The 23,032-nt window shown below is 40.1% G+C and overlaps 1 protein-coding gene across 1 annotated transcript in view; it reads right to left on the bottom strand.

Annotated features, from left to right (window-relative positions):
• si:ch211-186j3.6 (neural-cadherin) overlaps positions 1-23,032 on the bottom strand; it is a 292,082-nt gene that overhangs the window by 102,852 nt on the left and 166,198 nt on the right. Inside the window, exons 24-25 of the mRNA XM_034570740.1 lie at positions 17,993-18,177; positions 6,788-7,017 (exon numbers count right to left, since the gene is read on the bottom strand). Of these exons, the coding sequence (XP_034426631.1) occupies positions 6,788-7,017; positions 17,993-18,177 (415 nt within the window). The remainder of the gene's footprint in view (positions 1-6,787; positions 7,018-17,992; positions 18,178-23,032) is intronic.

Raw genomic sequence — 23,032 nt, 5'->3', positions numbered from 1 at the left:
ATATAGGACGAACTATGTAATTTGACAAACCCCTCTCATTTGACAGAGCACGGCTCTGGTGGGATTTTTTTTTTTGACAGCAACAGCCACTATTACAGCCATAATCCGCACTGTGCATTTCTGTAAGAGTCAAATTGGGTTGGATTTAAAAGGATGTTCCACACTCATGGACTATGAATAAAGTAGAAATAACATTTTTTTTTTGCTTGGGTTGACCCAGAAATAAATGTTCAGGACAATAGCCTGAATCAGGCCAAGTTTCCCTGTGTCCTAAATAACAGAAATGGTTTCAGGTGGAGGATGATACATGGAGGGTAATATATATCACTGACAACAAGAAGTGGTCACAAATGTTCACCACAGGTGGCCTACAAGCTGTGGCTTTGACAATATGAGATGGTCTTTTGGAAGAAAGGGACGGGGGGTCGGGTGCATATGAATCAGTCAAGGATTCTGTGGATTCCCTATCTGTAGCTGTATAGGAGTGTGTGAGAACAACACAAAAAGAGCTGCTACTGAAATGTTAATACGAAGAATTGTATATTGATTAAATACATGATTTATTGTTTTTCACATTTATGCATTGCTTGTTTTCTCGATTTAAGTAATCCTCACAGATCTTCAGTATATACACAAACACCCAGATTTTAGAAATCACATGCATGTCCAGTCACACAATGCAAAATTATCATTTGGAAAAACTTCAATCTCTAATCATTCAAATTCTAAAATGAATGTGTAACATGCCAGTGTGTGCTTAGGACTTCATCTGGAGGGCGTTCATAACATCTGTCTAATCTATCCTCTGTATAATCTTCACTGTATTACAATCACGGGTCTCTTCTTTAACACAAAGTGGAGGTCGGGGAAGGAAAAAGAAGGATATATCGAGCAATGCTGAACAGATCATGAAACCAAACCATCTAAGATCATTATTTGGGGAAGCAATTTTAATTTCATGCTCTATATTGGACAAGGCTGGATAATAGATACAAAAATCAAAAACTATCTTACAATAACATAATCATAAGGATATTTCAAACCTGAAGAAGAAGTGACAGTCCTCTGGGCCTGATCATTTAAAGGGGACATAGCATGCAAATTCCACTTTGTTAGTGCTTCTACAGGTTAATGTGGGTATCTGGCATGTCTACCAACCCAAAAAACTCTGGGGAAAAAACACTCGCGCGTTTTGTTATAGTTCCTCTAAGTCAGAAACGTCATGCTTGAGCGACTCGATTGCGCTTCCTGGGTTTTGTGTCGTAACAAGGAACTGGAAGTCTCCCTACATGGTCTTGGCCCACCCCGTCCCCCCACACTCGTTACTTCCGGGTTTACACCGGAGGCAGCGAGGCTGCGAGGCAGCGCAGCGCCGTTCCCAAGCACGCAGCCGGGCTGTTCACACGGGACGAGCATTTCTCCGCTGGTCAGCCCGCGATTCACTCACATGTGGCATTTGTCTGGATCGTTGGGACTGGGAGGCTGCAGCAGCTGCTCGGGCGTGACCGCTCGCTCTCCCGTGCGTGAGCTGGAATTTGTGTCAGCGCCACACAGCCAGCAGTGTGGAAGACTTCCGCAGTGTTCAGCGCTACTGTAACCCCCGAACCCCGACATTCAACGGGTACAACAACAAGCGGAGAAAGCAGAATCGCGGGCTGACCTTATATATACAGTCTATGGGGCTGACCAGCGCGGAGAAATGCTCGTCCCGTGTGAACAGCCAGGCGGCTGCGCGCTTGAGAACGGCGCTGCGCTGCGAGGCGCTGCGCTGCCTCTTCCACACTGCCAGCTGTGTGGAAGACTTCCGCAGTGTTCAGCTCTACTGTACGCCGGGTTACAGTAGTTACGCCGGGGTACACCGGACGCGGAAGCGCCACTGCGAGGCAGCGCAGCGCCGTTCTCAAGCGCGCAGCCGCCTGGCTGTTCACACGGGACGAGCATTTCTCCGCGCTGGTCAGCCCCATAGACTGTATATATAAGGTCAGCCCGCGATTCTGCTTTCTCCGCTTGTTGTTGTACCCGTTGAATGTCGGGGTTCGGGGGTAAATGATGGTCTTCATAGCCCCCCCCCCCCCCCCCCCCCCCCCCCCCACCCCTCTCTTTCTCTCTCTGTCTGTCTGCTTGTGTGCTTGTAGTGGATGGGCAGAGGGGGACATTTAATTATGTGATTGGGAAAATTAAAACTCCAGGACAACAGAAGGGGAATACAAAGTATGGGATGCATATTTGATAATTTATATCATATAAAATATGTAATTTATATCGTTTAAAATCATGGGGGGAGAGGGGGGAGGGGGGAGCTGGCTCATTAGCATTTAAAGGAACAGGCACTCAAAACAGGTCACTCTGTGGAGGGCTGTTTTATACAGGGTAAAAATGGTGCTGTTTTATATGATCCTTGTGGTATTTTGACCAAAGTATGTTACAGACATTTCATTAAGACCCCAAGGAACCATATCAACTTGTGGTAAAATGGGCATGCTATGTCCCCTTTAAGTCATACTATCCCAAATTCCACAAAATGACATGCAAGCAACCGTTGGTATCAACTGTATGATGGATGCTTCTTCCTCCCGGACTCTTGGTTGGTACAACAACAAATGTTGCAGAATGAGGGGTTAAATGAAATCGAATAACGACCTGATGTGTAGTGTGACCTACGCCTGCGGCTCTTGATTTACTGAGAATCTTGTAATATAAGGTGGAAACCGACTGAAATATTGTGTCTTTATATAAGACAGTGTGAGAAAAGATACAGAAGTGACATAAGTACAGTGACACATAAATAAAACAGCGATTTTAATTGGGAGTTTCTATATTTCTATCAGGTCAACTGTGTAGGAACCACAGCCCTGTATTTACGGAAGACTACAATTTCAAAGGAACAAAAATAATTGGACATAAAGTTACATGAAGTCACCAAACTTTTCAAATATTTGTTTTCAAATCACTGGCAGTGTGTGACTGAAGTATCCAAAGGTTATGTCCCACAGACCACAGCCATAGGCTTCGCTTCTTTCTTCTTTCAGGGACTTTTCATCGTCGGAGAGTGAAAGACATGGCCGTTTGGACTGAGGTCTTATGAGTCAGGAATCTTCTGCATCTATGTTTTCTATAGGTTTAGGATCATTATGTTGCTATGCTGTCTTAAAATCAGAGGACTACATATACAAAAGAGAGCTCTGCAATCCACCCAGTATTGATGTGATCAGCCTCAAAAGCCCTTCAACCTCGGAGTCATTGTTTCCTTTTCCAACCAGTTCGTGGGAGATAAGCCAAAGCAATGGAAGACGTGAAAGTGTATTAACACTGACTGCACTACAGGTGTGATTATACCCTGAGGTGATTTAACACCTGCGGTGCATAGAGTGGTTCATTTAGACAGGTGAGAGCAGCTCGACCAGAAGCTGCTGGAGAATAAACAGCTGCTTCCTGGCGAGGAGAGTTGTTCACACAATGCTTCCATACCCAGAGGGGGAATCACTCAGACTCAGTGCTGGCACTTGTTAAAAACAGCATAGTGGGCATTTTGTACCTGCCTTTGATCCGCTTCAGGTGTTGACACTCCACTACCTCTGTTTTCCTGATTCTTTACATGTGTACCTCTGCCAGCATCCAAGACTGCCAGTGTAGACTCCATGATTTATTTTCTGCTGAGAAATGACTATGAGGGTGCTGACGGCATGCTGAGTCAGGTAGTTAGCAGGTACAGCTATGAAGCTTTAACTCAACAAATATAATTGACTAGTAACCATGAGACAGTCAATGGTATTCAGAATCTCCCAGTTAAACATGCATGGCCGTGAAGTGGCTCCTCCTGTGAGGTAAAGACCAATGTTTGCTCGAGCTGCTACGATGTAGAGCTGTAGATAGTCATTGTAAGTCACGTCCATCAGATACAAGTTTGACATTGTTAGTTTGTCATTGGGAGTCAAGGTTTAGCATCAATAAACATAATGACAGTACTAAAAGAGACCTGTCTTTAACATTGAGTGTAACTACATGAAATTAAAGCAAAATGGCTCCATTTGTCTTTTTTTCAGTTGACCTTTCAAAGACTGACTGGTTTGAAAATGAGCCCAAAATGTTCAGTGGTAACTTTGCAACAACTGCAACTTTTAAATTGATTTTGATTTTTTTTCTAAGCGGACACAAATTATTTTGCACTTATGCCTTAAAGATGTTTGATAATATACTGACACAGGGCTGTGGCCTCATTTGCGAAAGTTAATGTGCACACAGAAAGCAACTCTGCCAAAATTTCTAATTTAATCAAATTGAAAACTTTCGATCATATGCTTCCAAAATATGTCCACAATTAAAAGGTCAAATAAAAAACTTCTATAATTTTATCCTTTGGAGAATGGAGTTGTGTATGAAGTATAACACCTGTAAAATAAGTGAAACTTTAGTAGTATTGAAAGATATGCATTGCGTTTCAATCCCATGTTTTGTGTACACACTAGTTACAAAGTAAGTCCCTGGAGTGTAATTCCCAAAGAGTAATCGGAATGCAATTCACAACAGACCTGCAGCAGACAAAGTGTTACTAAAAACATTAACAGTGGCTCTCTTTTATTCCCACTAGGCAATGACAATGTGAGCAAGCATGCACAATACCAGCAGACTGAATCAACTCAATGGAATTTAGCACTTATTCATTTTGTTATTCACACATGTGCATTCCCTACTGTGACAGGAGAAAATGTGCTTCAATTCAGAAAAAATACGGTTTTAGATTTACTCCCAGTCATTCAGCCCTAGGTTTAATTAAATCAATGCTGTTTGTGTGTGATAATGTGTGAATGAACAGTAATAACATCAATGATGCAGGTGCAGGTTGCCTAACTCATTTAATAAATATATAATGATGTGTGTGAGAGCTTATAGTGTTTTTTTCATTTGTCTGTCACTATATGTATTGTTTGCACTTTAATGAGATATGATGACATTGACCTGAATCCATCTGTTTCACTGTTGATGCTGTGGCTGTGGAGTTTTGCTTTTCTTACAGCAAAGTGGTACAAAATAAGTTGTCAGGACAAATGAGCATAAATATGTTGAGAAATACACACTTCTGATGTTTTGAGGTTGTTTTTCGTTGTACGTCCGTTACACTCTTAAGTGGTAACCAAACATGCTGTCGACAACATAACAGGCCAGCAGCAGGCTGTTTCCTGTTTCATGTTGAATTAGACACAAACAGGCATCTATCCATCCGTCCATCCATCATCTATACCACTTATCCCCTTGAAGGTTGCAAGGAGGTATATACATATGCACTATATATATATTGTTGAAGATTTTGTTGGTGGTGTGCTCTTAACTGTGACAATGACGTCATGACCTTTGATCCACCACGCTCATGGATCTAATGAGCATGCGCAAAATAAAAGTGAACTCTTCCGGCTCAAACGGTACCAATGTGTTTGTGTGGTTTCCTCCGCTGGTTAATTGAAGTAAAGTGTTAAGTTTATTCGCCTGGCAGTTTTCCTACTATTACTATGTTAGCGTCAACATATATCATTGGCCATCTGATGAAAGTAATAAGACATGTTAATAGCTGTACTGTAATTTAAGAAACATCACACACAGGGGCATATGACAAACATCTTAACATGGAAGGCATACCTTGATGAATGTCACCATGTCAGGATATGCCTGGTGCCTTTTCTCAATACTTCTGGATAAGTTGTTGGTTGCCTATTCATTTGGATGGACTATACTCAGTGGCGGCTGGCCAATAGAGGGCGCTAGGGCGCCGCCCCCCCTTGTGGAGCCTAAAAATCTAACATTTACTATGATAACTTATTTACGTATTTATGTGTTTGAAATTCACAATAAAGTGTGTTGTATAAAATATAAATAAATATGTTCAGTGGAAATGTGTGGGAAACGATCAGGGCACAGTAATGCAAAATATTGCCAGAAGGGCGATTCTGCTAGCGCCCAAGCCTATTTTCTTTGTGTATAGTTTACCTCATAAGATATCCAGCGTGTATGGCACCTCCTTTTATTTAGTCTTAATAGTGTTAGATGATAGTTCTGTATATGTTTCAGGAATGTGCACTTAGTAAACACTAGACTCAGACTCAGTCTGTAGTCTAATGATGCAGACTCTACTTACTATCTGAGCACAATGGCAACAACTAATAATAATTTACATTATTTATCAATCGGCTGTCAATTATTTTTTTTGTATATATTATTTTGATTTAGTTTTCTCAGTTTAGTTTTTTAAGTTAGTTTGTGCAGTATGCAGTTTTGTGTTAGCTATCACTTTTTGTGTAAAAATTACTTACATGTTTATTATTGGAATTAAATAATTACCTACTATTTCACTAAGAACTGGTATCCTGCAATTTTTGATAAATCGTAGTGGGATGGGTACTGAAAACTGAGTATTTTAGAATATTTTTCACCAGCCGCCACTGACTATACTGTATTTTAATTTTTAAAAATGGCAGTAGAAACGTGCAAGGCAGGCAGCAACATTGTTGTTTGCACCATTTACAGTGTGGCAGACATCCACATATCGGACAAACAGCGCCATCTTAAAAATCATTTGAATACTGATGCAGTTGTGTTTGCATATTATGTTGAGTCTCGGTTGTGTGTCTTCTGTTGGACCAAGACAACGTCACATAATCATCGCCAGTGGCAGAACTAGCTTTTTTTCAATTTCCAAATGTTTTCATCCACAGGTCAGCCAACAAAACCACCTGGTTAATAGCAATTCACTGTGTCTACCTTGCTAAAAAGATAAAGGACACAAACAACGACCTACCTTTTGTTTGTGGGCAGCCAGATAACCGTGCATTTTCTCAGGCTGGAGGAAGGACGGGCCGCCCTGCACAGCAAAGCGGACATCCAGTATTCGCTCCCTCACATCTATTAGGCTAAAGATGTTGACATCATCAGGTGGAACAGATAGCATCTCGGACAGGAAGTCCACCAGCAGCTCGTAGCGGCTCCGCTGCTTCCCTCTCAGTTCAATGAACTCCTTCGCTGTGATGTCTGAGGAACACACACACATACACACACCATTGGAACTGTAGACTGTATAGGAGCGGCCTCATTATTTCCACATCTGATCAAGGATACATCCATTTAGCCCAAATGCTACGTGAAAAAAATGGAACTAGAGACTGGAGAGGATAAACTATTGAATGTTGCTCACTTTATCTGATTAATTATTTTGTTTGAAAGATTAGTTTGTGAATGTACTGTCTTCCTGAGTATGCGTGTGTGCATGTCCATGTGTGTGTCCTTGCAGGTGAACACAGCGATTTGCAGTTGGATTTCGATTCCTAACTGTGCCACTTAAAGGTAATTACACTCTTGACAATCTGTGGGGCTGTGTCTAATCATGTTCTGTGAAAGGCAAAAGAGAAAGATGGAAAGACATTTTGCTCATGTTTTATTTGCCTGCAGCAGTCCAGCATGTCTGAGATGTATGTTTTCACGGTTATGTCCATATGAACAAGGACACCATTTCAAAACAGTTCTCATGTGTCATCAGGGCTGAGATGAGGCCAAGACCCATCAGTTAAAAGCTTTGCTCAGGTTACAAGAATTCTAAGCAGATTGATTCTGTTGTACCCTCATAGAGACATGGGCTCCTGGTCAGGTGCTTAGTTGAGCTCTATGTCACACACAGACTATCTGAGTATTATATGGACAACCATAATAATAACAAACTTGTTCTCTGTCGCTAGTCGACCAGCACTAGAGACAGCAACAAAAACCATAAAGAGTAAACTTTTGAAACAGCAAGACTAAAGGAACCATAGGTTTGACGGATGTTCCAGAGGAAAGGTTGGTTTAAATTTGTCCAAGGGAAATAACCCAGGAAGAGAGAGAACTAAAGTGTGTGTGTGTGTGTGTGTGTGTGTGTGTGTGTGTGTGTGTGTGTGTGTGTGTGTGTGTGTGTGTGTGTGTGTGTGTGTGTGCAGCTATCAGAAGGAGAGACGAGTGAGAGATGAGCCTGTGTGTCTAAATGAAAGATGTCATGCGTAACTCCCGCTGGAATAATAATCGTCATAATAGCGGGTATGGCATGATGCATTGGTATTTTCTAATCTACTAGCTTCAGTGTTGAGAATTAAAGGACAGCATCAACCAAAACACACAAAACATTAAGTTTCCCAATCAGCTTCACAATTTTACTCGATTTTGGCAGATTTAAAAATGTTTTTTTTCCTCTTAAATGAAAGCCACACCTGAGAGAGACTAAAAGAAAGCTAAAGTGACACATACTTTCAGTATACTTTTTAAAAACCATATGACCAATACAGAAGCAATTATTTTGTCATTGATAATAAATTGCTCATGAATTAATTCCAAGTTTTATTGTATTTCATCACATTTTTGCTGAGCCATTTCACTCCAAACCTGATGCTACATGTTGTGGAGAGAATGAACTTGCCAATCCTCCGTGTAGATGTAGAGATATTGCATAGAACAAGTAACACAAAGACAACTTTGAACTGCTGGTGGTGCTAGGCAGGGCAGAACAGTCAGGGAATCGCCAAACTCTGTGGTCTTCATGCTCTAAAGGCACCGTGGACATATTGTAACTTTCAACACTTTCATGATGAGGCAAGAGGAAAATCGAGGAGATCACCAAAACCAGACATTCATCCTCTGCGTATGCATGTCCAATAGCAGTTGAGATATTACAGTCTTGTTGTGGTGGACATTGGCCACCCCCTTCCACACTCCTTCACTGCAGGATTTTTTTAGATAATGAGTTATACGTCCATCATTTTTGTGATGGACGTACATAGCCATTACATTCTGCTGGGGAAAAAATGATGAATAGTTTTCACTTGGATGTGTAGTTGCTTTTAAAATACGGCCATATTATTTATGATGAAAAACATGACAGATCAGATTCCTCTTATAGATTGCTCTTACTACTGACACACAGGGACATCAGAGGGATGTATAGTGTGTACAAAACATGGTCCCCTCACAAGGAGAGGTTGCACTTGGGTTTAGTCACACAGGCACATTTGTACAGCACTCACGTCAAGAGAAAAGAATGTGAGTGGGAGGAAAGCAAGATGGAAGGCGCTTTTCATCCTTTATTCAGCTGTTTGTAAGGATGTGCCTAACTTTGGTGTGTTGACAGTCCTGCCTGTTATATACTGTGTTCTACAAGCGCACTGAATGCAGATTTTAAGCCGCAGCCTGTGAGAATATGATCCAATGTCAAATATTCCCGACATCACCGAGACAGAGAGGCAGAGCAAGTGTCAAACCATGAGTGTGAAATCATTTTTGGTTGCAGCACATGTCATTGTCATTGTGTACATTGGGCTTCATGCAAGGACATTTTCTTCTCTACCCTTCTTATCTACTCTTATCCAACCAAAATGTCTCTAATATTTGTTTGTACGTCAGCAGAGGAATTAACAAACCGACTAAAACGGTTAATGCTGTGTCACATGTGGGCCGCACTGTCACTGACATAAAGAAGAAGCACAACAGCATTTAGCAGGTATATTCAGTAATTTTGAATCATATTATAATTTGAATTGCAAAGTTATAATGACTTTTCTTTATTTATTATGAGGTGTACGTTTATTTAGACTTTGTGTTCATGATAGCTTCAAATTTATGAAATGACCTACAACAGGTCTAGACCACAAGACTTGTGTTTGATTGTGTTTGCACCCACCAGAAAATTCAAATTTCGAGAAAACTGGTGAAAATGTACTAGATAACCCGTACACACAACTTAAGAACAAATCTGTTGTAGTACAAAACTTGTAGTCCTGCTACACAGCTTAAGCCAAACGAGTCAAAGTCAATTCATGTGTTGGGGTTGAGCTGCTTTGTTGCATTAAGATTCAGGCTCGGATTGGGTCTGATTTGTTCAAATGCATTTAATTGGACTAATTAGATGATAATTTGCAGAATAAAATAAAATGAGGCTTCAGCAGCATCGGTTACTCAGATCAAGTATGCATCTCCCAAAGTTATAGTCATGTTCGTTACAGGCATGAAACGTGGCATTGGTTTGTGGACACTTCGCCAATGGACTAAAGTAAAAGAATTGCTATAGTCAACACATTTATTGGTTCATTTGCATTATACAAATATAGAAATGAAAAGAGGGCATGTATGTGTACCCTTTAAGATGAAGATCAATTCCAAGGACTGCCAGAAACTACACTTTGTCACAAATTCAACAAACTGATTCCCAGAGATAGAAATACGAGAACAAACACACACCTACTCCTACATAAAAAGGGGTGACCGGGGTGATAAGGTTTGTGAGCGTGTACAGGGAGACAGTCCTGGCATTAAGAGACAAGACAGGGGGCTCGGAGCAGGCTCTGTAGATACAGCGTGAGGGATCGAGGCTAATGTCAGCTCCCATCAGTCAGTCCAGCGGGAGAAACAAGGACACTGGCAGACAGAGAGACCTTCAGCAGGGATGGGGGCTGGGGTTAGAGGGTAGTAACTCCTAACACATAGTGGCAGCCTTTGCACCTGGCTTTGATCCAACTTCACATTTCACCACTGCTTTCTCCTTCCCAGAGGCTTCATCAGAGTCGGGCGTCGAGGCGGTACAGCACAGGCGCGCACCTGCCTATAGGCTTGTGATTTCAAACAAATAGCACAAAAAAGGCCTATTTATCCAGCCTGTGTAGTGGTTCAGTGATGACGAGACTGATGCAAACTATGGAGACACACGACACAACCATCATGGTCTTTGTGTAACTTATCGCGTTTCTGCCTGAGCATGACTGATACACAGTTGGTGCATTGTGGACAACTGAGAATATCTTTTCTTTCTGCTGCCACTTCCCATGAAGATCTCCTTTTAAACACATTTCTGCTTTTACTTCTTTAGACGCAATCAGTAGATTATGTAAAGGTAGAGAAAAAACAAATATTAATATCAAATAAGTAATATCTTAAAAGCTATTTTTAAATCAGAACAATTAAACTAATGACACTCAGTTGAGTGTAGGTGTACCAAGGCCAAACATGCCTACAAATGACTATTTGGCTCTTATAGCAGAAAAAGGGAGGGAAAAAAGTAGGGTCATTATTTGCACTAAATTATACAAACTTGTTTATCTGACTTTCTTACATCATGACCCTGAATCAGGTGAGAAGGCCGGGGTCAGTGTAATCTCCTTCGAGCAAAACAACAACTGATTCTGCCGATTTTAATTGGCTGCTGAGGGTGAAAGAAACTATTAACATGTGAGAAGAAAATGATTAACTCTATTTATTATTTACCCTAACACTAGATAAGACTTTAGATCTTCTCAGGTCCTCAGATGATGTGATGCTTTTTTCAGGTTCATCGTAAACTGAAAATCTTTGGAATTGGTCAGACAAAATGAGCAATTTAGCATTTGTCACATTGAGTTACCGAAAATTGCAAAATGTGTTTGTATTTTAAATTCATAAGAACAAAAAATGTGCCCCTGACTTCATAGTGCCCCTTTCATGAAGTTTTAGATCTGAAACACAGAACTAACTGTAAAGCGCTTTGAGTTGCCTAAGAAAGCACAATATAAATACAAACTATTTACAATTTAACTATGACAGCTAATAGCTCCGATTAAATTACAACTACTCTATTCTGCAAATACCCAAATCATGCAAACCCCACGGCTCCAGCAGAGAAAACCTGCTGCCATCATCAGGCTACTTTCTACTACTATCAGCTCCTTCCCTAGTTTTCACAGGGTGAGTGGAACTTCTCATCGCCAATGAACTGGCTTTAATGTGTACAATCAGAGGGCGGCCCCTTTGATTGTTAAGGAACATAATCACTGGTCACAGTCATAATCCAGTGCTGAAAGTGGATGTGGGACATTCGTGGGCATCCACAGTGGCAGTACCTCTGGGTAGAGGAGTTATGTTGAATATCCCAGATCAGTAAGTCAGGAGAACAAAGTCAAAGGTTTCTCAAACATAACCCCTGCAGTAGAAAACTAAAATATATATTTTTGTCCCTTTATTTATGTGTATTGATTCCTAAAAGCACATACCTCAGAGGGCAGAAAAGGCAGTAACAAGAGACAGAGAATCATTCGGGTTACGCTTCCAGCATCGCATCTCCTGTTAAAGACCAATCTCTTGACAGGCACGGTCTATAAAGCCCTTCTCGCTTCATTGTGTAACGTAAATGCTCGTAGGTAGTTTTATGTGGACATTTCATGGAGTTTTTGTTTACCACCATTTTTTTTGAAACAGCAAAACAGAACATGTCAGGAGCACAACATATACATATGGTCGGCCTGAATGTGGAGTGTATGTATATTTCTTTAAAGCCCTATGAGACAAATTGTCAGGTCACTGGTCACATCGGCAACACTGATTTAAGATGTCTTACCAAGATATTTTCTCTATATGATAAAGGGATCTCTGAGTCTTCCTGTTATCTTCATATTACCTTGACAGAGACCAACTGCAGTGATTTAGGTAGTTTCCCATCTGAAAGGAATGGTGGAACATTTTTGTTAATACTAATTTAAATGCCTTATATACTTCAAATACCACAAGCCTTCCATTTATTAAGAAAGAAATAGTTTACAAATAGTTTCAAAGTTATATCATTTCAGCTGCATTTTCACTTACCTTAAGTAAAGCAAGTAAAAAAACTATTAAAGATTGAAATAGTGAAAAAATGTAATCTTTAAAATAATTTGTGATATCAAAGGACATATAGGCTATATACATATTTACATTTTTTATGTTTCAGTTAAGAGATTGCTTTGCTAGGTTTATTATAATTAATTAATTAGTCACGCAGTGACCTGATTTATTTCTATATTCATATCTCTAAGGCTTCTGTAGAAATAGGGAATGTTTTGTATTTCATTTATTTCAATATGTTAAATGCAGATCAATCAATCAAAGAATCACATAGGGTCCGATATAGCAGCTTTAACTCAAATATTTTATTTCAGGTCTTTCTGTTCTTTAAATTACTTTATTTTATCAAGCAGCACAGTAGGATGCATTCATACCATGCATAGGCTTTCATTGTTTCCATTAAGTTTGATGGATCTGTTTTCCCAATGTCATTTATTTCTGCAATTGCAAAGGTTCAGTTTTTGCCAGACAATAAAAACAGCTTTATTGGTATTAATAATAGATATCTCCATTATAATTTTTTCATATAGATATTAGCACTATTGCTTTTTCCCCACAAGGTCTGTACATACATAACAAATGAATCAAATTCTAGAATATGTGTTGTGTGGATTATAAAAAACATGCAATCTTTATAATAGGGATACATTTAGTTCCATACATCTACACGACCAACCTCCTCCATCATTTCCTTCAAGTCTCGTTGTCTGGGATTCCTGTTAGTTCTATTAAACCAGGGCTTTTCCCATTACACAGTTTCAGTCAGCACACACCATCATTAAAGGACAAAGATGGATGTATCAATATCATGAGCCGCTTGCGCGTCATAAGTAATTTTGTCCCCATACAAAAAGCCATGAATTAACACATTGCAACCATTTCAGTCAGCGTCAAGGTGATTAATAAGAAGATGCACATTTTTATGTGTCAGTACTGCCACATCTCCAGTTTTACTATTAAATGATGAAAAATACACGTGTCCTATCCAATCTGTTTTCAAGCTTTTTCTGTTCCTTTCAGTAAAATGTGCCTCTTGTGATATTGCAACAGAAGTATTTTCTCTTTCGGAAAAGGACAGTATCCTTTTTATGCTTCACTGGATTTATACAGCCTTCAAGATTAAGGGTCTTTTGCAAACCAGCAAGTACCAGTAGTCCTAGAATGAATCTTCCCACAAAAAAGAGAAGAAAACACAACAAAGGGGAAATGCCAGTCTGATTAAGGCTGTTATTAGCCACATCTCACCCTATCTAAAACTGAGAATGTGCCTGCCATTAAAATGTAAGGCACACAATAATAGAAAAGTCTTGTACAACTGCATTGCATTGGAATAATTTGTATTTTTTGTTCTTTCTATTTTTTCATACAAATGTTTCAAACTGTTTTGATCAGCCAAACACTGTAAGAGAGAGTCAGGGGAGCGTATGTAAATGGGCTATACATCATTCATGTATAGCCATCTCTTAAAACATTTAACATGTATCAAATAACCTCTCAAGATGAGATGCACTTTCAATTAAAAACCAAAGGAGTAAATAACTGCAGAGGAGATTTACTTAAAATATTTTTTCTTTAATCACTCAGAAGCAATCTATGCAGTGATTGAGAATAAATGGTTTATTTCATGGGTTCTTCTCCATTTACTTCCACACTATTGTGAAAATACTGTGATCTGGTTCAGACGATTGGAATCACATTATGGAGCCCATAAAACTGTCATTTATTTTTCACCATAGCAAACTGTTTGCACCTCCTCCAGACAGACATGATATCTGGATAAATAAAGATCCTTCTCCCGTTGTCCTTACTCCCAGACACATTGCATGGCTTTTGTTTTCTTGCAATAATTCCTGATCCCCAGATTACAGATGTTGTTCTTGAACATGTGTTTGTAGAATACAGGCACTCCTTACATTTCCTCCTGGATATCCTGGCCTAGGATCTCTGGCACCAAATGAACTGGAAATACCACTTTGTTGTAGCCTGTGTACATCAGTAGAATAGACTGGCTCTTTTTCCCAGGTAATCCACTTCCGGAACCTCTACTTAGAGTAGCTTGTGGATCTTTATCACCAACAGCATTGTCTTCAGCAGGAAATACTTGCTTGAAATCTGGCAATTTGTCATTAAAGTCCCAGGATGCTCAGATATAAACCCTGCATTTGAAAACTAAATTAAACTTTTCCAATTTCTGCGTATTGATCCCGTTGTAACACATCTCTCAGAGCGCAGACAAATCTAACAAGAGAGACGGAAAATTATGTGAGTAGTGTCTCAGCTTTGTAGTTTCTGCTACATGGCACAAGTTGTTCCACCTCAATCATAAAAAACAAGCTGCATCAGCCTACTGTATGCAGTGTATGTGCTCATCATGTGCATCTGATTGTGCCTTCCCCCTCAGCACTTTGGATTTCACTCTACGCTAGTTCACGTGGAAATTTCAAGGACTTCTTGTCCTGAGCCTTAATCTCAGGAAGGCAGATGTAACTAGTGTTTTCTTTGTGTATTCTTATTGCATTCCACATTTGTTCTTGAAATGGGATTTAGAATGTCAAGGAGGGTGTAAGTAATGCTATAAGTAGAATATTTTCATAATCCCCGAGACTGAGAATCAATGAGACTGTTTACTCCAAAGCTCCACATGGAAAAATAAAATCCTGGAAATGGCTTCTGTTACATATCCTCCGCACACACACACTGCTGTTTTGGTAGCTTGCCCACACCACAGGATGATCTCAAAGTCATTAATCCTTGACATTACATTTTGTTTTGTAACCTCAAACTTACACTTTTTGGGAGTTTGCTCATTGCAGAGCTTTGGGTTAATAGCGTGATTTTGACACGGTATTCACAGCAATTTCCTGATACCGGCGCTCCAGCTCTCAATTTAAGTCCCTCTGTTACGACCAGAGCCTTTCAAATCAATACACTCCGCAGCAAACAGACCTTTGAAGAAAGTGGAGCCATTTAAAAATCCTCCATGAAGTGACCACCCCGCAGGCATAAGTTGTAAACAGACCTAAACTTATCATTCTAACTTAAATGGACAGAAAATACATGTTTGAATTGCAAAAAACAACAAAACTGAGACCTATTTAACTGAGCAATTATTTCATGGTGATTTCTATTGTTCATTGTAAAGTGACCGTTGCTAGTCTGCATTTGGTGCAGTGAGTCATTACACAAATATTGGAATGGGAGCACCAGCTGTTCTCCGCTGTGCCATCCCTTGGCTTGGTGCACATTCATTCACATCAGCCCTTTTTCCAGAACGACAAGCAAATCTTTTATATACTTAGCTTGACTCTTCCTTTACATCCTCTCTTTCTTTCTCTCACTCTATTCCCAAGCGTTCTTTGGAGTGCACCCTCTGGCCTCCCGCTCTGCTTCTATTTCAATATCTCTGAAATCATAAAAATCCTTCAGCCATGTCCCATTTCTCTAAAGTGAATTTAATTCTGAGGAGACAGCCGATGCGCTGTACATCAGGTAATGATGAATGCTGCTCAGCATGTGCGGATAATGTGCTGGTTGAGCAAAACCTCTCGACTAATTATTTTGCCAGCATAAGTAATGGAAACAGGCTTTTCTGTGAGTGCACGGGCGACAGCTGAGAGCCAATAAGTCAAGGAAGAACGATTAATAATGGGTCTAATTTCTTTTTTTGCAAAGGAACCATCTTTAACTGAGACAGTCCTTTGAAACACTGCTCACAACCAAAGCAAACAGTAATCAGTGATCATTAATTTTCTATGACTGGAGACAAGTCTGCAAATAATGACCATGTTCTCCAACACTCCCTTATCAGCAGCACTAAGCTCAGCACTGAGCAGTTTTAATTTTTAAGCAAAGCTGATTTTTATCATCTAATCACAAACGGGTATTGTTATCGGCCCTACCTGCTCCTGCAATAGTAAATGTCACTGGACATTAATCAAAATGACAGCAGACAGAGAGGCTGTGCTGTGCCACAGCTGCAAGCTGGATGAAGTGCGCTTTGAAGGCCAAAAGCAGCGGGGGTCAAGCATGTTGGCATGAATGTCAAAACAAAGCTGCTACAAAGGAGTGGTAAACAACTGGCCAAAGCTAAACAACAAAGTACAAGTCAAGGTCATAGGTTTTTTTTTGTTTGTTAGTATTTTTGCAGAGGTGGGAGTAGACTGGAAGATTAAGGGCGTCAATCTTTACAAGAACAAAGCTCAGCGCCCAATTAATTGATTTCATCCCTGTGTAATGTTCAGAACTTTGACTTAATTGTCCTTTGTAGCATTCTGCATAGATACAATACATGCATTTCACTGCATCCATTCAACAACGGAATTATGCTAATGTTAGAATATTGTAAATAAACCTGACATAAAGAAAAATGTGGTGAATGGGACGTCAATCCATTTCTGCTACGTATCAAGGATCGGGTCGCAGGCGCAGCAGGTCAAGCAAAGTCCAGTCCAGATGTCGCCACCAACATTTTTCAGCTCCTCTTTGGGGATTACAAGGTGCTACCAGCCAGATTTAATATATACTGTCTCCAGCCTGTTCTAAGTCTTCCCCAGGGCCTCCTGCCAGTTGGACATACTTGGAAAAATATGTAATGGAAGGCACCAAGGATGCATCCTGATCAGATGGCCTAACCAAGTCAACCGACTCCTTTCAAAGCAAAGGAGCTGTGACTCAACTTCCATCTCCTCCCTGATATATCCTTATCCTATTTCCAAGGCTTTGCCCAGCTAATTTGCAAAGGCTCTCAAGCTTTATCGTGTTCTTTTGGTCACGTCCCAAATCTCATGACCTTAGTGGAGTATTGACAAAAAGATTGATCAGTAAAGTGGGAGTGTTGGCCTTAGATTGAGCTTACTCTTCACTACGGCAGTGCAGTGCGACATCTGCTTACTCCTGACGCTGCCCCAATGTGCCAATCCCCAGCTCCATTGACGAGTGGATTTGTGGCAGTAAAAAGTGTTTGGTCATTGGACCAAAAATCCCAACTCAACATCTTGAGGTTGTTGTCATAGGATGGGGGGTGTTCTCATGTCAACTATGTCAACTACACACATCAGTCATATGATAAAACGCAAACATCCACAAACTGGAGTAGTGTATGACATCACACTCGACAGATGCGAGGGACCTTACACTTGTGAAAGAGCAAGGATACAACAGAGAGATAAACACATCGGCTGTGAGAGCAGAACCAAAACCTGACACAGCAATGACCGGGCTCAGGCAAGGTCATCAACCAGGAGTCAGTGGACACCCGCAGAGATAACAGGAAAGACATCCACGTGGGACATCACAGACCATTTTTCAACAGAGACAGGTGTTTGTGTTGGTGTGTCTGCGTAGGTTTGTGGGTCAGCCTTACCTGCCAGTCGGAGGGACCCCGAGTTGTAGATGGCCTCGTCTCGCAGCTCCCTCACATGCACAGTGACAGTGGAGACAGCATCGGGCCAAATTCCATCGGACACGCGGACCTGGAACTGATAGGTGCCGGGTGGGGCATTCTCCTTGATGATCAAGAAACCTGTTCGCTTGTTCAGGATAAAGTAACTGAAGGAAAAAACAAACACAAAGACAACCACATCAGTAAAAAGAGAAGTATATTTAGATGACAATAAGTTTAATGCCTTTCTTCTAAATCACATAAACTGAGCCTTCTACAGGATGAGTAAATCAACAAAATGAATGGACATGTTCAGACAGCCAACCAGATCAGCCCACAGAAACACCACTGCATCCCTTTTTAAGCACTGATTTAAATAGAAACGTTTCACAAGCATTCACAAAGAACAAGCAGGACTCAAGGCTTCTGGCGGTTGCCATCAGGGAAGTTACTGCATCATGTGCCTCCGGGCTACAGCGATCTCAACGCGTCCGGGATCCAAGAGAACAGTGCAAACACTGCTGCAAGGTCCAGCCTGCACTGTTTTCTAATGGTTTGGAGCCTGAGAGGGACAAGCTGCTGAATCTACAGGGCTGACCCCTTGTATTGTAGTGATTTGTCATTAGGCCATTATCAGTGTGTCAGTAAGTCTAGAGAGACCGGTACTTTCAGTTGTTTGACCGTCACATTGTGGCATGGTAACCATCTAAGTGGGAAGAAACACTCAGTAGGAGGTGGTGGTGAAAGTGTATAGGGCCAATGTTAACCAGACTTTATGCACTTTGGTTTGCTCCTTTCAGTTAGAGACTGATGTTATCCATAGGCCATGCTGTGTGTATCTGCCACGTGTACCCTTAAGTCAAGTTAAGGGTACATATTACATTCATTTGGTAAGTTTTGTTTTTTAAATAGTTATTTGATGCTATTAAAATAGGGTGAAATATCTTTATTGACAGCTGAGACTGACTAATGATTGGTTGAGCGCTCGTGTGGCACAAACCACGATCACTACTGTGCAGGCTCCAAATGACATCATTTATATATGCAGCAACCCCTTCCAATAAATAGTCCCAATGTCCCTACCCACCAATCCATGGTGTAGACTGTATTATATAGCTCTGACAGTCAATATGTTACTTATGAACTGGGTTTTCTGGAGAACATGAGGTATAATGTTCTTACCTTTATACCTAAATATGTATAATTTATGAAAATACAATTATCAATTGTCCTAAACATCATATTGTTCAAGCTATGCATAGCAAATATAATGTCTGTGGGCTGTGTGATATAAAGGCTCCATAGCCTTTCCTGTCCTTTTGCCAGACGGATTTATGTGGAAATATGTTTTCATCCCCCTCGGCCATGTGTTTGACTCTGCATTTCCCTCTGTGTCTTAGTGTTTACTCTGTTTTCTGCTGTTAACCAATTCCCCTCTGGGACAATAACAGAAAGTGAGCAGAGACGATACATTAGGCTGAGAGAGGCAAGGGGAAAAATGAGACCGACTAATAGGCACAAAGACACGTGAGGAAGCAATTTCACTTGGTTCTTGTCTACATGCTCCCCTTGTACATTAAATGAGCTCATTCAAGTTTAATTAGAGAGGAAATCCAAGAACCTTGGCAAATCAAATAATAAACCACTTGGAGACACAAGGGCCACATTAACACATTTTACAGCACATGTTATGGTGTGTAGATTATGCCTTATAGGTCTAGCACTTTATTCCAGGTTTCACATCACTAAAATACTATTTTACATGTCTAGTAAGACTACCAATACTTTTCCATTTAATACTTTGCAATCTACTGAAGCATGTTTTATTGACATTTATGTCAACTACTTACATTAATGACCACTTCTACTCCAGTAAAAGTTAATATGATTTATGATAAATGAATGTACGAAGTCGAAATACAAATGCTCAATCTGTGCTGTGCAATGTGGTAGTTACAACCTCCTACAATACAACCTCTTGATCCGAAGCACCCAGAATTGAGCAGCTGAAGTGCACACTTGCACTGAACAAAAGCTGTTGTGCTTGATTTGATTCAGTGAAATGAAAATATATAAAGCAGACCAGAACAAACTATGACAGGATCCGTTTTGTGAGAAGCCAGGACAGTAGGCATAAAGACAATGTGCTCTGAGCTCAGCTTAGGTTTGAAAACCTTCAGAGAGAGAGAGAGGGGGATGTCATGAAATGTTAATGCTGTATATTACACCCAGTCCTCCACGGGGCTGAACCTCGACCATGACAGAGACAGAACAAAAATGTGTCATTGGGAATTTAGCTCAGTTTGGAAGATGAAGGACAAGGTGTTGTGGTGCTGGAGTGTCGCTGTGTGTGTTTTCTGGGACATGTGTGTGTGTGTGTGTATGTGTGTGTGTAATTGAAAAAATATACATCCAAATTAAGACTTTTAGCATTGAGAAACCTCAAGGACAGCCTTTTGAAAAACTAAAAAAGGAACTATGAGGACAGAAAGAGAAAGAATAAGGAAATTGATTATCAGCCGGAGGAGTATAACAACAGACACAACAAATCACAGAATGGTTAGGTAGTGGAGAAAAGGAGGATGGTAAACAGATGTAAGAGAAATGAAGAACACAATATAGATTATCTGGCTGATTTAAAAGACATTTCTTTCCTGTCCTGATTCAAGAGCATGGTCTTTAATTTTGAGGGCAATACTTCTTGATTTCACATTAGATCGTGTTGCTCTCTCATTGAAATAGTCCCTGCTCAAGTGCAAATCTGCCCTGCTCCTGCTCAAAACTGTTTGTCTACGCTCAGACAAACTGTCGCTGCACAAATGTCCTGTGGCTCCATCTCCTCAAGCTCAGGCTGCTTCTGTACACTCACAACAATTCTAGACGTCTGCTCTCACGCTTTCGATTTTTGTGAAATGACTAATGGACATTTCCAACTAATAGAATAGCAGGTATGACAATGGGCAATGACGTAGTCACTGTCTAACATGAATATAAATTGTGAATTTCTAATTTCTAAAACCAGACCTCTCCCATTTAACAAGCTGAGCCAGAAAATAAGACATAATATATATAATAATACAACTGAGACAGTATACTTTACACAACTACAACTCTTTTGAAGCTTTATAAAACATGTTAGAGTCTTATCAAACATCTTTAAATCTTTTGATTGGAATAACACCAAACAATGCCAGACCAAACTCCATCCAAGATCCTGTTAAATTAAAGTAAATTAAAAAGTTACTATTGCATGATATATGAGAAATAGGCCCCTATAGAGAAAATCCAAGAGTCTAAAAATCTGTATTAACAATTTGCTAGTTATAGTTATGGGTGTCTGAGGCTCTTACCAAGTCTACATCCTCTTTCACACGGATCACCTGAGGATGGTTAAGGACAACCTGGAGATCTGCTTCAGAACCCACCTAAACCTAGATGTCCCCCTCTGTGTGGTGCAGCCTTTGAGCAAGACATAACTGAATACAAGAGCATCCTGTTTGAAATCCAGTGCGACAACAAGGCCCAGGCTACTGTCCGCACCTCTGGCTGGGGCAGCGTATGGGTCAACTATACACAGTGTTATCCAGCGCTGGAGAGGACCAGGCTGCTTCCTCTTGCTTTCCCCACAGCACAGTGGAGCAGGGATTAAGCAGGTTTGCCACATGTCGTCCAGTTCAGTAACCACCTGGACTTGACAGCCTCAGGCAGAGAACCACTAAGCATAGGGTTCATACTTTGAATTGATTTCACCTATTTTCATTTGAAAGTTAAAATAGATTATTTGTTTTTTTCCAGTAGCATAAGACTTTTTTCTTGGAATGCTGCTCTTGTTTTCCTCTTGTTTGAGATGAAGTTTCAAAAGAATGCTTTTTGTTTGGCATTTCTGATTGGCTGCTTACCATCATTTGTTTAACATTCAAATATAATTTCTAATTACATCGATTCTTTGCTCATTGGGAAACTAATGATGATGATTTTCAAACTTTCTAGTTAAATCAAATCTATTTTTTGACCTTGAATGCTTTTGACCATAGTAGTATAATACAATGAAACCTATATAATATTAATAATAAAAAGAAGAATACTCAATAATCATACTTACAACAGATTAACAATATTATTCAAGGCTTATTATATAAGACGGTTAAGAGTCTTATATAGTCTTATATAATAAGACGGTTAGCCTTGATTTTACGTAATTATGGATTTGTGGGGCACTGGCCCCAAAAAGGCCAGACCACTGGTCTATGGTTTCAGAGGATAATTTATTTTATTGGTGCTATTTAAGATATATTTTCAACACAGGAGTACATCTATGACAATACGCTTGGCTCTCAAGAGCTAATTACACAAAATTATGTTAAAACCATTGACAGACAAACTATCTAACTTCTATGCTATCCACATTTAAGTGTTTATGAATAGGAAATGTAGAATATCATGTTATAAAGTAACTTCTATGAGTAATGACACTTTGAAAAACCACAGCTGGTGAGGTCAGACATGCATAAAGGATAAGACATTCCTTACAATGTGTAACACATATTATTCCATTAGCTTTACTGAAGATTAAGATCCACATCTCTGCTCCTGATTTCTTTGAGTTGGTTTAACTGACTGTGTTCAACATAAATTATGGAACATGAATGTTCTGTATCTACCGTTCCTACAGAGCCCATCACTTCTCAGAAATGTCACATCTTGGACAGATTACATAGAATCTCACTCCCTGTGTTCTCATGAATGCATTAATGTAGAATGACCCGGTGGCAGAGCAGATTGAGTTGCCTGTGAATACAGTGAAAGAGAACTCTGCAACCTGGTTAGCTGTCAAGTGGAAAACCAGCAATAGGTAGGCAATAAACACCAAGGCTCCCATGTTGCAAATCTGACTTTACCAATTCATTTGAAGAAAGCAATAGAACCAATGAAATAAAATAGGATCCAGGGTGGATAATGTGATACACAACTGTCTGTAAGGGACGCTGTGTGTTATGAAGAAGTAATGTTGTGAAATGAAAG

Source organism: Hippoglossus hippoglossus, chromosome 3 (assembly GCF_009819705.1).
Source record: "Hippoglossus hippoglossus isolate fHipHip1 chromosome 3, fHipHip1.pri, whole genome shotgun sequence".
Classification (NCBI taxonomy): domain Eukaryota; kingdom Metazoa; phylum Chordata; class Actinopteri; order Pleuronectiformes; family Pleuronectidae; genus Hippoglossus; species Hippoglossus hippoglossus.
The sequence above is the reverse complement of the archived record's forward strand: the minus strand, read 5'-3'. Positions and strand labels throughout refer to the sequence as shown.